At 37.8% G+C, this 13,254-nt stretch overlaps 1 protein-coding gene across 2 annotated transcripts in view; it reads left to right on the top strand.

Annotated features, from left to right (window-relative positions):
• LOC123373883 (solute carrier family 22 member 15-like) overlaps nt 1-13,254 on the top strand; it is a 58,492-nt gene that overhangs the window by 28,403 nt on the left and 16,835 nt on the right. For both annotated transcript variants that reach the window (XM_045023117.1, XM_045023116.1), the window contains exons 7-9: nt 1,151-1,291; nt 3,603-3,688; nt 9,699-9,807. In XM_045023117.1, the coding sequence (XP_044879052.1) occupies nt 1,151-1,291; nt 3,603-3,688; nt 9,699-9,807 (336 nt within the window). The remainder of the gene's footprint in view (nt 1-1,150; nt 1,292-3,602; nt 3,689-9,698; nt 9,808-13,254) is intronic.

Genomic DNA, 13,254 nt, shown 5'->3' on the forward strand with positions numbered 1-13,254 from the left:
GACCATGGCCACCAGCCCCTGCCCCCGGCCTGTCTCCTTCCCCCCAGCCCGGGAGTGCCAAGAGGGCAGGCTGAGCTGCCTGAGCCAGGGCCACTGCACGGGAGAGCTGGGGGCAGAGCATGGGCAGGCCCACACCTGGCTGTATGGGGAGGCCCAGCCTCCTCCAGCCTATGATACCCACCGCCCGTAACCATTGAGCCAGGGCATTAGAACTGTGCTTCATTAACAATAAACCTGACCATGTTCCTTCACTATGAACGGGTCTGTGCTTATTGAACAGTTCAGTCAAGTCTGCTGTGCCAACTATCTGTGCAGAGCTGGGATAGCACACAGAGAGAACACAGACGCAGCCAAACATCGAACAACAGAAGTTACCAGAGGGACTTTACAAGCCAGCAGTCTATTCCAGAAGTTTACTTCTGTTACTGGTTTGGTATAATCTAATGATAGAATGACCACCAGTTTGGGGTGAGTCTGCCCTATTTCTCAGCAGTTAGTCCTGAATTTGGCATTCTCAGCTGTGACCCACTGAGGCACAGTGACAGCATCAAAGAAAATACCTGACTCCATCATCAACTTCTAACTGGAACAACCTGCAACACCCCGACTTTGGCAGACTGCTTGGGTCAAAAGAGGTAATATATTTGATCCATGAGAGTGAATCTTTGCTCCTAGCTGGACAATATACTTTATTATCTTTTTTATATTTGTTACATGAAATATTTTCGTGAGGCTGGACTGTCTGTTCTACTTTCATGTACTTGTATGATGTATTGAAAATGTAGCTATATATTTAATAGAATAGAAGTTAACATCTGTTTAGTCTATTGAACAGTTTTTAAAAATACTTATGGAATGTCAAATCTCCCCAGGTTGTTCTGTGTGTGTGTGTGTGTGTGTGTAGATATAGATATAGATATATGTAGATATATATATAAATTTATGGTGGTACTTTGGCAAGAAGATTGGGTTTCTTTGTGACTTTAAGTAGGGTCTGTGGTATCTTTTCTTTCTTTGAATGGGATCCATAATGCTGTGTGTGAAATAATTCTCTTTGTACTACTAGTACGTATTTAAATAAATTTTAACTTAAGACCTTAGCTTTAAATGCTTATTATCAAAACTAATCAAACTTTATGGATGTTTTCAGGTATGTCTGCAGCCTTGTATACTATGGCCTAACATTCAATGCTGGTGAATTAGGAGGAAATCTGTATCTAAATGTAGCTCTTTATGGCCTTATAGAAGTTCCTGCATTTCCTCTCTGCATGTTTTTTATTGAGAAATCCTGGTAAGAATAGTAACTTTCTAGTTTTATGTCTATATTGTAAGGCTAGAATCTAATATATATATATATTTTGTGTGTGTGTGTGTGTGTAACACACACACACACACACACACACACACACACACACACACACACACACACACACACACACACACACACACACACACAAAATAGGGAAAAGCTTATTTTAGACTTTTTTGTTTGTTTGTTTAAGTGATAAGATACTGTGTATTTCTGAAACTGTTTTTCCCTGGAGAGTTATGTGTAAGATTGAAAGCTTGTCTCTTTCACCAACAGAAGTTGGTCCAATAAAAGATGTTACCTCTCCCTCTTTGTCTTTCTCTTGGGAGGCAGTTAATTGTAGGGCCTCCTGTACTTAAGATAGGAATGTGTTTAGCATTTTCCACTCCTCCCTTTTTGATGTCATCTAACTTTGTCCTATTAGGTTGAATTTTTCAATGTTTAGTGTCAGCCTAAGGATGAATTTTATTTTTTGGAAAAATCTGAGTAAAATAATTGTCACTATGGATAGAATACTCTTTTTATATATCTTATTCTTGAGGAAATTCTGTACCAAAAAATTAAAAATTCTGCACACAGTATTTTAAAATATTTAAAAAAATATTCTGCAAATTTTTTCAATAAATAAATATGAAGGTTCCAGTATGGCAGTGAGGAGCACAGGCCACTGGCTGCATGGTGTTGGGAGATCAGCTTGCAGCCCTCCCACTTCCAGGCAGGGACTCAGTGGTGAGGCTGCACCCAACCCTGACACAGTGCAAGGGCCAGGCCTGTTCCAGAAACACTCCAGGCCCTGCCAATCTGTGCTAGGTGCACAAGGTGTGGGAAGGCAGGCTCATTCCAGCAGGATGTAACTGTAGAGGGGCTTTATATGGAGAGACAAAGAAATTTGTTGGGGACATTAATTCTGTACACATGCAGTGGTGCAGAATTCCCACAGGAGTCATATCTCAATTAGAAATTTTACACCCAAATAACTAAACAAATTGAAGTAGCAAAAACTTTGAACTTAGCTTGTTTTTATCAAGCATTAAAAATGAAGCCAGTTATGAATAAAAATTGGTTTAGTATTTTTAAAGTCATAATCACTTCGTCCATAATTTTTCATATTTTCTCCATATTTGGAGGCCCTCCATTATAGAAATTTTTGTCAGTGCCAAAAGCTAAGCACTAGCTCTAGAAATCCGCAGCTATGTAGGACTGCAGCCTCACTGCCATTCAAGGAACTTTGTGTGAAGTCCTGGCCCTATTTACATCAGTGGCAAACTCCATTGACTTCATTGGGGACAGGATTTCACATATAAGTTTTGAGGCAAAGCTCACTGAGCTTGTAAGATTGCCAAGCTAAAATGATCAAGGACTTCAGTTTAAACTGCGTAACACACATTCATGGGACATAAGCGGCTTAGTCCCTGTGCAATTTGTTGAAAATATATTCATCTGTATTTGAGAACTTTTTTTAAAATCTATTATTATGGGGGCATAGTGATGTATGTAGTTATAAAAGTTTAAAAGATATTATCTGTAACAAGCCAGGTAGCCTGAAGTTTGGTATTAGGCTTAATCTACAGTGCATTAAGAAATTTTACATTTTGTTTCAAAAGGGTGAAAAGGATCATTTATATGCAAATGTTCTATGTTGATTGTAAAGAATCCAGAATTCTGCTGCTGATAAGAGAAATATATAGATATAGCTAATATATTTTACAGTGAAGTCGTATGTATTCTTGTCAAGATTTAAATATAAAATGTATTTTATACTTTTTACTTTATATTACAACAAAAACTATGTAAAAGACTATTAAGGTTGCACAATCAAGCACTCGGGTTAGAAAGGCCAGAATGAAGGTTGCCCATCCAGCCTTAATTCAGTCCCCTTGTGCGTATGCATTATTATATAATCTCTTAATTACTCGATCATGTATTATATTTACCACAGGATCCCAGCCTCATTCTTTGCACAGAATGGATTGTGCTCACAGAATGAATCAAGGCTGTGTAGTGAATGAGGCTGTTGTTTGTAGGACCCCTCGCTCATTTGTTGCAGAAGCTGACAGTTTTCATGAACCATGAATTTTGGTAGAAAACAGTTTCTGTGAATAGTAATGTACCGTAATTAAAAAAATATGTAATTACATAACTGAAACCACTGTCTGAAACATGGTACAATATGTCTATAATTATTATTATTACAGCCCTTGGCTGTTCACAGACAATTACAAAAAGGCAAGTTTTCTGTCTTGATGAGTTTAGATTTTAACCTTATCTAACCATGTGCTCTTTTTCCTTTTAGGTCTGGAAGACGTAAAACTACAACTTCTTTTCTGATATTTGCAGGATTTGCATGTATATTTACCATGTTTTTACCAGAAAATTCTGGTGAGTATGTACTGTTGTCTAAGTAAACTTGAGCTAGTCTATCTGCAGATAACTGTTTTACAATTAAACTCAACTAATCTGTTAGGAAATAGTAGGGGGCTAGTAAAGTCTCTGTATAATTTTGGAGATGTTTTGATTGCATTAGAACTGGACATGATACAAACTATTGAATAAAGATGTGACAAACAGTATTTTCACAATTATTACAGTAGTTTTTAAAAAATCCTACCAGATTCATTGTAGAATCTTGAGCTATCTACTCATATGTACATTTTATTTTACTTAATGTTACAAAATAGTAGTGTTACTATTGAGATACTGTTTAGCAGAGGCTCCCAACCTTTCTAGACAACTGTACCCCTTTCAGGAGCGTGATTTGTCTTGCGTATCCCCAAGTTACATCTCTCCTAAAAACTACTTGCTTACAAAATCAGACATAAAAATATAAAAGTATCACAGCAAGTAATTACTGAAAAATTGCTTACTTTCTCATTTTGCCATATAATTGTAAAATAAATCAGTTGGAATATAAATATTGTACTTACATTTCAGCGTATAGAATATAGAGCATTATAAACAAGTCATTGTCTGTATGAATTTTTAGTTTGTACTGAAGGGAAAATAATAGAAGAATGGAAACTAGAAAGAGATTGTACACCTATACCCCGATATAATGCGACCCGATATACCACAAATTCAGATATAATGCGGTAAAGCAGTGCTCCGGGGGGCGCGGGGCTGTGCAGTCCAGCAGATCAAAGAAAGTTCGATATAACGCGGTTTCACCTATAACTCAGTAAGATTTTTTGGCTCGCGAGGACAGCGTTATATTGGGGTAGAGGTGTAGTTTTAAGTGCTGTGAACATATGAATATTAGTGCAACATGATTGTGTCCAGTTTGCATAACTGTATTCGATATGTCATTTGCCTAGGAGTTGACCTTGATATGTGGGTATGTCAAATTTCCCTGCTGATGTTACCCAGTTTACTGAAAAAGATATTGGAGTGCCTGAAATCCCTCTTAAAGACATCCTAGGGATTCCTGTAAGTCTAGCCGAAGGCCAGACCAGAGTATGCAAAGGGTAAATTCTCAAAGTGTAAGCCTGATCTAGCCACAGTGTTTGAGCTCCAGGACTCAATGCTAACACCTCGCATGCTGGTGTAGATCCTTCCACTGACTAAGACCAGATAGGTGGTTGTTACCAAAGTGCTGAACTCAGTCGTTATTAAAGCTAAGGCTGCTTCTTGTTCTTATTATTGGCAGTAGCCATGTTGTTGCTGCATGTATCAACCTTACCTATTTTTTCTTTTGGGACATTCACTCCGGTTCCTACTGTTTAGGAGTAAGAATCATGGTGGATAAGATCTTTAAAGAAGAAAGAATAACTTACGTGTAAGTCTTGCTCTCTGGAGATACCATTACAAAGGGATTCTCATTCAGCGACCGTAACCCCCCCAGAATTTGGGGGTTAGTCCCTTTTTAAGATGCCTCAGTGTTTGCACTTAGTTTTTGTGTTTTGGGGGTGGGACTTATTTTGAGTCCTAATTAACCATTTTGAATTGGATGACCATCCTGGGAGTTTCATGTCCTGTGAAACCAAAGGAACTGACTGGAATGTTCAAAGGGAAGTATTTATATCCAGCATTCAACAGCCAGTAGGGGACCTGACTCTCTCTCTACCCTGCTACTGTGAACCTCAAGGGTCAAAATTATTTAAGTGCTGAGGGAGTTCTTCCAGGCTTGTGGTAATGACCTAAGGCTTAGGAGTGGAAATCTTTTTGGAATTATATCTTCAGAGAAACAGAATTACAAGTAAGCATTTTTTAATGTAAAACTTTTCCCAATGGGATAGCCTCATGAGATACACATCTCATTTGCATGAGTGCTTGAGGAGGATAAGATATAACAGACTTCAGTACAATAGTAATAGAATGCAAGAGCACTCAGTCTGAAGTATTAAACTGCATTGAGCAATTGCAACCTCAGTTTATATTATACCCCTGAGCAAGTGAAGGATCAAACATTTATTAAAACCATAAAACATTGATGTCAGTTTCAGTGGAACAGGTAGCTTATTCTGCTAATGTGGGGCTGCAGCCCCAAATATCAGCTTTCCATAGACACTGAATTCGAACCACTTTTTAAAATACACTGATTTAAGAAAAATTTATATCTATGTTTGACATGCAGGCCGAAATAACTAGTAGTTTCTGCTATTTTATGTGACTGACTGACTTTCATTTCAGTCCCTTTCAATGCAAACTAATTTTTTACTTTTTCTGATGATTTTTTAAAAATAGCATGATGATCTGTTCATCCATGTGTCAAAGCAAGAGTTAAAAAAAAATCATCTTTAAAGATAGTGCACTAGCACAGAGTAATGATTGCTGAAGCACTGTTGAATTTCATAAAAAACTCTGTTTGGAGTTTTGATGTTGTGGATAACTGATAAAGTTACCATGTGTGTCAGTTTCTAGCCTAGTCTGAGTAAAGTTGGTTCTTGGCCCAGAATGACTGTAGTCAGTTAAACCATTCAGCTCCCAGCATTATACAGTCTGATTCAGTTCCCAGCATGAAGTGAGGATTATTCCCTCTCTAATCTGACCTTGTAGTTATTAGAACAAAGCAATTTTTTATTAGCCTTAGTCTGCATTCCTTGAAGTATTTAACACAAAAATCTTGATTTTATTATAGTGGATTTAAAATTATAATTAGGTACTAAACATATGCATTGCATGCCCTCATCTATCAGAAATTTGATTTCTAGATAGCTCAACTTGTTTATCAACCAAAATAGATCCAAATAATTTCACATGTGGAATAAGACAAATTACAACTCTTCAGCCATTAAAGATGCTGTCTATTGGTCAATTAAAAAACTCATTTTTTAAATTAAAACACAATTAGAACTCTCTTATAGTCCCCCCCCCCCTCCACCCCTCCTTCCCATTATTTTAGGATTAAGACATTCATTCATAGGGACTCTGAGTTGGAAGGTTGGGCAAACTAAGCTATAATTTTATTTGGTTTCAAAAATAATTCTAAGAGGTGGGAGCAGCTTCCTTCATTTTCGTCTCTTGTAATGTACTCTGGTGAACAAAGGTAGCAAGTTCCAACCAGGAGAAAATGACTTAGATTTGCGTGGTAGTACACATGAATGTTCTTTTAACTTGTGCAGCTCTTCCATTGATGTCAATGGTCCACTGAAGTTGAAAGTTATTTTGTGTATCTGGGAGGGAACATTTTTTTAAAAAGCAATTCATATTGAATTAATCATATCCTGGGACTTTTTCTAGTGTTTGACTGTGAGTGCCAGACAGAATTTTAATCTGTGTAATAGGGACTTTGAGGGCTACACTTTCCTGCATAGTTAGTTCTTCTAAAGTAAAATATAAACACATATTTGGGTTCTTCAAGATGGGAAGTGCCATTGAATGAAACTTTGCCTACTGAAGCAGAAGAGTAAAACATTAATGTGTATGATGACCCTTCATGTGCAACATTTTTGATGCAATTATCATAAAAGCATAGTCATGGTGACTATTCCAGGTGCTCCAGCAGCTGCTTAATATCAGCTTCATTTATGATTAATCTCTGGTCATCTCAGACACACAAAAAATTGCAAAGGTCAACCAATTGGTGATTATACCATAAAAAATAACTGAATGGCAAAGATTTGAGCTTGATGAGAAACCTGGAACTTTCTTATTTTCTAACATAATTTTCACAAAATTCTGCCCAAAATAGTAGCACAAAATTACCCATTTTCAGAAATATTTGAAAAACTTTCCTTTGGATATATTCCTCCAGACCGATTTAAATTCACAGGGCCGCTAAAAGGTGCTTCAGGTGAAGAAATAAAGGAAGAACTGAAAGGTTTCATGTTGACACTTGATGTGAAATTGCTGGTTAAAAATTAGAATTGCCTCACTAATGGCTATCAACATCCATTCAGGAGAAACTGTGTTTAATACTGTCTAATACTTCTGAAAAAAAGGTCATGGAATATTGTGCCAGAGTTGCTAACGATGCCATCCAGGAATGCAAAGGGAAATATTGCAAGTGAGTCTTTTGTGTTTTGCCTCAGCAATAACATAATAACATCTCAGGTATAATAATCCTAAATGTCTAATGTATGGCTGTTCAGCACATCATTTAAGCCTCACTGAAAAAGCAGTAATATTTGAAGTTCTAAAATGCACTGTGGAGTTTAAAAAGTGTTGTAAACTCCATCAGCCTCATGATTCGTTGATTGAAAAAAAGAAAATTGATTCCCTAGTTTCCCAGTGACACTTAGTGGAATTATCAGGAAGACTGGGTTTCTGTGTTTGCATCCTGCTACTAGATGTATGTTGACATTTGCATTGAGCACGTGGAAGATTTTTTGAATAACCTTTGTATCCCCTTTACATTACAATGGTTTCTGCAGGAAGACATGAAACTTGGAAAAGCAATTGAAGGAAGTTTCAGAGTTCCAGTATATATGCTGATGACACTAGTATTTCAGTTCGAGTAGAAATCTGGCTTGATCCAGTTAAAAAGAATTGGAATCATACAAGGACAAAATAAAAAACAATTGAGAAACGATCTTTTTCCACTACTTAGCCAACATGACTTGATCCAAATAAGTTGAACCCAGAAATGGAGGAAGAACCTGAAATACAGTTCTTGGAACATAATTCTGACTTTTTTCCTTCTTTTCTAGCAAGTAAAATTGAAGATCCAGATTTCTACCCAAAACATCTTTTTACAAATGAGTTTGTGTCACAGTTTGTTTAATCAAAATGGTGGAAGTAAAATCATGTTAACAGGAGAGTTAAACTTAATTCTTTCAGCTTTTAAAAGATCTGCACTCTTCTCCAGTCAATATAGCATCAATTGAGTGTGTGTTTAGTGAAAGGCAAATAAGTTGGTAAAAGTGTGTCATTATCTAAGGAAAAATACATGGGAGTAGTAGGCCTATCTAGTTAGTAGACTAGAGTATCAATTACAATGTTCTTGTTTTTACTTACAGAATTTCAAACTTTTCCTTTTAGACCATGTATGCCTTTAGATTGAATAGGCTTATGAATTCAGTCACATAGTCCATGATTTTGTATTTCATAATCAGGGCCGGCTCCAGGCTACAGCCCCAAGCAGCAAAAAAAAAGCGCCGCCATCGTGATCTACAGCTCTACTGTCGCTGCTTCAGTCCTTGGCGGCAATTCGGTGGCTGGTCCTTCGCTCCGAGAGGGAGTGAGGGACGCACTGCCAAATTGCCGCCGAAGACCCGGACGTGCCACCCCTCTCTGTTGGCCGCCCCAAGCAGCTGCTTGCTGGGCTGGTGCCTGGAGCCTGCCCTGTTCATAATACATTCGTGTTTTTATTTAATTTTTACCTTAAAAAGTCCCACCTTTTCTTTTTTTTTCTCTCCCTCTCTCATGTCATTATTATTACTAGTAACCTTGGGTTTCCCAAAAAGCATTGGGAGAGACTTCTTGCTCAGAAATGTACGTCTTAGTCACAAAACAGAATATGTTTTTTCTCTGGAGGCAAGGATTTTAGTTGTCAGAAAAACGTATGTCAGTGTGATGAAGTCCTGTATATGTGATGAAGTAGCATCATAAATTTGAGTACATCACCTAGAGCATCAATTTATGATCTCACAGGGAATGCACAAGGTCAGACAATAAATTTATAAAAAAAATATTACTATGCAAAACCATTTACAAGTGGTTTAAAATAATTTTTTTTAAAAGGTCTACACTTAATTAATGAACTGTGGGGAATTTTTTTTCTACAGAAAAGAGGTCTTTAATTCCTTCCTATCCCAGTTCAGGAGGATATTTGGTAAGTGACAGGATAGATAGCTTTTACGCTGGAAGAACAAACTTTAGTAGCAAAGAGTAAATGCTATACTTGTGTTTAAGTCGCTTGAAAAAGGCCATGTTTTCAACTTAGTACAAAAAAACCCAGAGAAATGTACATATTTCTTTATATTCACATTTATTTATTTTCTCTCTTCCAAAGGTTTTTTCTTCAGTCCAACTCTGTTAGCTTTGTGTGGAAAATTGACCGTCAGTGCTGCCTTCAACATAGTGTATATTTATACTTCTGAACTCTACCCAACAGTAGTGAGGTAATTGAAAATTTAGATCTGAATCATTTTTGGCATAGGGCATATAACTTCTGGCTAATTATTTGTTTAAATTTGTATTACTGCATTAATTGTTAACCTTGGTTCAAATGAAAACATTTAGATTCATAGACTTTAAGGCCAGACAGGACCATCATGATCATCTAGTCCAATAATTCTCAAACTGTGGGTCTGGACCCCAAAGTGAGTTGAGACCCCATTTTAATGGAGTCACTAGGGCTGGCTTAGACTTGCTGGGGCCTGGGGCGGAAGCTGAACCCCACTGCCTGGGGCTGAAGCCCTTGGGCTTCGTCTTTGCCCCCCATTCCGCCTGGGGCAGTGGGGTTTGGGGTGGCTTTGGCCCCCACACCTGGGATAGTGGGGCTGAGGCAGGCTCAGGCTTCACTCCCCCATCCTGGGGTTGTGTAGTAATTTTTGTTGTCAGAAGGGGGTTGCGGTGCAATGAAGTTTGAGAACCCCTTCTCTAGTCTGACCTCCTGCAAATTACAGGCCACAGAATCTCACTCCACCCACTCCTGTAATAGACCCATAATCTCTGGCTGAGTTACTGAAGTCCTCAAATCATGATTTAAAAACTTCAGTTACAGAGAACCCACCATTAAGATGAGTTTAAACCTGCAAGTGACCCATGCTCTGTGCTGCAGCCGAAGGCAAAAAAGCCAGGGTGTCTGCCAATCTAACCTGGTGGTAAATTTTTTCCTGACCTCAAATATAGTGATTAGTTAGACCATGAGCATGTGGGCAAGACCCAGCAGCCAGATAGCTGGGAGAGAATTCTCTGTAGTAACATAGAACCCTCTCCAAGTAGGGTCTCATTACTGGCTGTTGGAGATATTTTCTACTAGTAGTCACAGATCAGCTATGCTACTGTAGCAGTTTCACCGTACTATACCCTCCATAAACTTATCAAGCTCATTCTTGAAGCCAGTTAGATTTTTTGCTTCAACTACTCCCCTTGGAAGGCTCTTCTAGAATTTCACTCCTCTGATGGAAGTCTAATTTCAAGCCTAAACTAACTGATGGTCAGTTTATATCTATTTGTTCTTGTGTCAGCATTGGCACTGAACTTAAATAACTCCTCCCCATCCCTGGTATTGCTCTGTCTGATGTATTTATAGAGAACAATCATATCTCCCCTCAGTCTTCTTTTAGTTAGGCTAAAGAGTCTGAAACAGTTGATAAAGCATGTATGTAAATGTAAACAATTTTCACACAAAAGGAGTTGACTAGTGGCTGGGTTATTATAATTTCTGTTTGTTAATTTTTTAGTAAAATAATATGATTTCATACTTATCAAAGTGACTGATAGTAAAATTTATTACTTGAATATACTTTTTATGTCAGACACATGTTCTACACCATTTGATGGGTTGAGGACTTCATTCCCCATAGCTTTTGAACTGCCAACTTTCACAAAAACTAAATCCACTTTAAAAATGTGAAAAACAAAAATCCTTCCCTAATTAAATATAACTAACCCTAGGTATATTTTTCTTATTTCCATCACTAATTTTACTAGTGTAATTCTTATTCATAAAAACAAATTTCTACTCCATGACTTTTCCTTTGTCTTGCTCTTATACAAAATACCATAATTAACATGATGGAAGAACATTTTAACTTAATTCTTCAATATGGCACATGCAATAAAAAGCTGAGTTCTTATAACACTGCTGTATAATTAAAGTCCCCTATGTAGTAATTATGTGATGTCTTTTGAAAAACAGTTACTCGTTTATACCTTCATGTTATTTAATTAAATATTTTTAACAAATAATTTATATACATTGTTTAACAGATGTATAATATGCAAACAAGTGATCTGAAATACCCACCATATATTAAATAATTCACAATAGGGTGACAAAAGCTATCACACCTGTTATCAGGAGTAAGTTAACAGCCAAGTTACAGAAGTGAAGTATACAATACCCTTCCTGTTCTCCCCCTCTGCTGCCAAAATATTATCATTTATATGGGAGAAGTGCCCCAAAAATGCTGGTCAGAATTTGGGCCCTATTGTGCTTGCTGCTGTGTAAACAAACACAAAGGAAGATATGATTCCTTCTCCAGAAAGCTTACAGTCAGAAAGGACAATAAAACAATAAGTAAGGAGAAAAGAGGTGAGGGCAACCATATATAGGTAGGGTCATCAGAAATATGGTAGGTACACTGCTTATTAGTTCCTTTTCTTTTTCCTTTTATTCATTTTTCTTTACTAGAGGGTAGGGAGAAATAGCAGTAGGATATGAGTAAATAGTAAGAAAGGGGGTTGGGATGCAGAGTGAAATGGGGAAGGAAGGAGCAGCAGACAAGGAGAGTGAGGATGTTAGTGGAAGGAATGTGAGCGAGAGGGGTTGGAAGAGGTTGGACCAAACACCAGACAATAATGTTCAGAGTTCAAATAGTAAAAATCAGTTTGACGACTTCATTAGCTGTAGAGGTCAGGAGAGCATGGATAGTTAAAACCTCATTGGCTGAGCCTCTGCCTGCTGTGCTGTCATTGCTGTTCCAAGCTATTTGGCTATGGAATTCCCTGGAGCTCATTAGAGCTGGCTGCACACCCAAGAGATGCTGTTCTGGTTTGAAATACACAAATCTAGAGTTCTAGGGGACAGCCAATGGGAGCAAATTCCATAGCCTGAGGCCCTCCATTAAGGAAGATCCACTGATGCTTCTGGAGAGTTATAAACTAGGAACTGCAGTAGGAGCATAGTTGAGGGTGGTCATAGGAGAGTCAGAGCTTTTACAAATGTTGACCAACACCTTGAACTGCACTTAGCACTAAAGGTTCATAGTAATTCTAAGCTTATAAGATATCACAACTGAAGGAGATCTGCACACTCTGACTCTTCAGGATTTTGCAATTTCTGTCACAGACCATGGGAGGAGCTTTACATGAAACAAGTCCTTGTGTTTGAAAACCTGGGCCAAATTTTAGGTGTATAACTAACTCACCTAAAAACTAGAAGCAGCAAAGAATCCTGTGGCACCTTATAGACTAACAGACGTTTTGCAGCATGAGCTTTCGTGGGTGAATACCCACTTCTTCGGACTTGCATCCGAAGAAGTGGGTATTCACCCACGAAAGCTCATGCTGCAAAACGTCTGTTAGTCTATAAGGTGCCACAGGATTCTTTGCTGCTTCTACAGAACCAGACTAACACGGCTACCCCTCTGATACTTGTCACCTAAAAACTAGTTGAATTTGGGTTTTGTTACAAAAATGTTGTGTATTTTTAATGTTTGCCTCCTCGTCCTGTACTTATCATTCTCCCTGAGTCTGAATTGTGTGAGTTAAGCCTGGAGTGATAAGTTTTTTTAATTTCTTGGCTTTTGATTGTTTCACAGTGATCACATGGTTTAAACATTTTATTTCATAAGTCATATTGCTGCTATTGCCAGATATGCAACAGCTCATATCTACCG

The sequence above is a fragment of the Mauremys mutica genome, chromosome 7, assembly GCF_020497125.1.
Source record: "Mauremys mutica isolate MM-2020 ecotype Southern chromosome 7, ASM2049712v1, whole genome shotgun sequence".
In the NCBI taxonomy this organism is placed as follows: Eukaryota; Metazoa; Chordata; order Testudines; family Geoemydidae; genus Mauremys; species Mauremys mutica.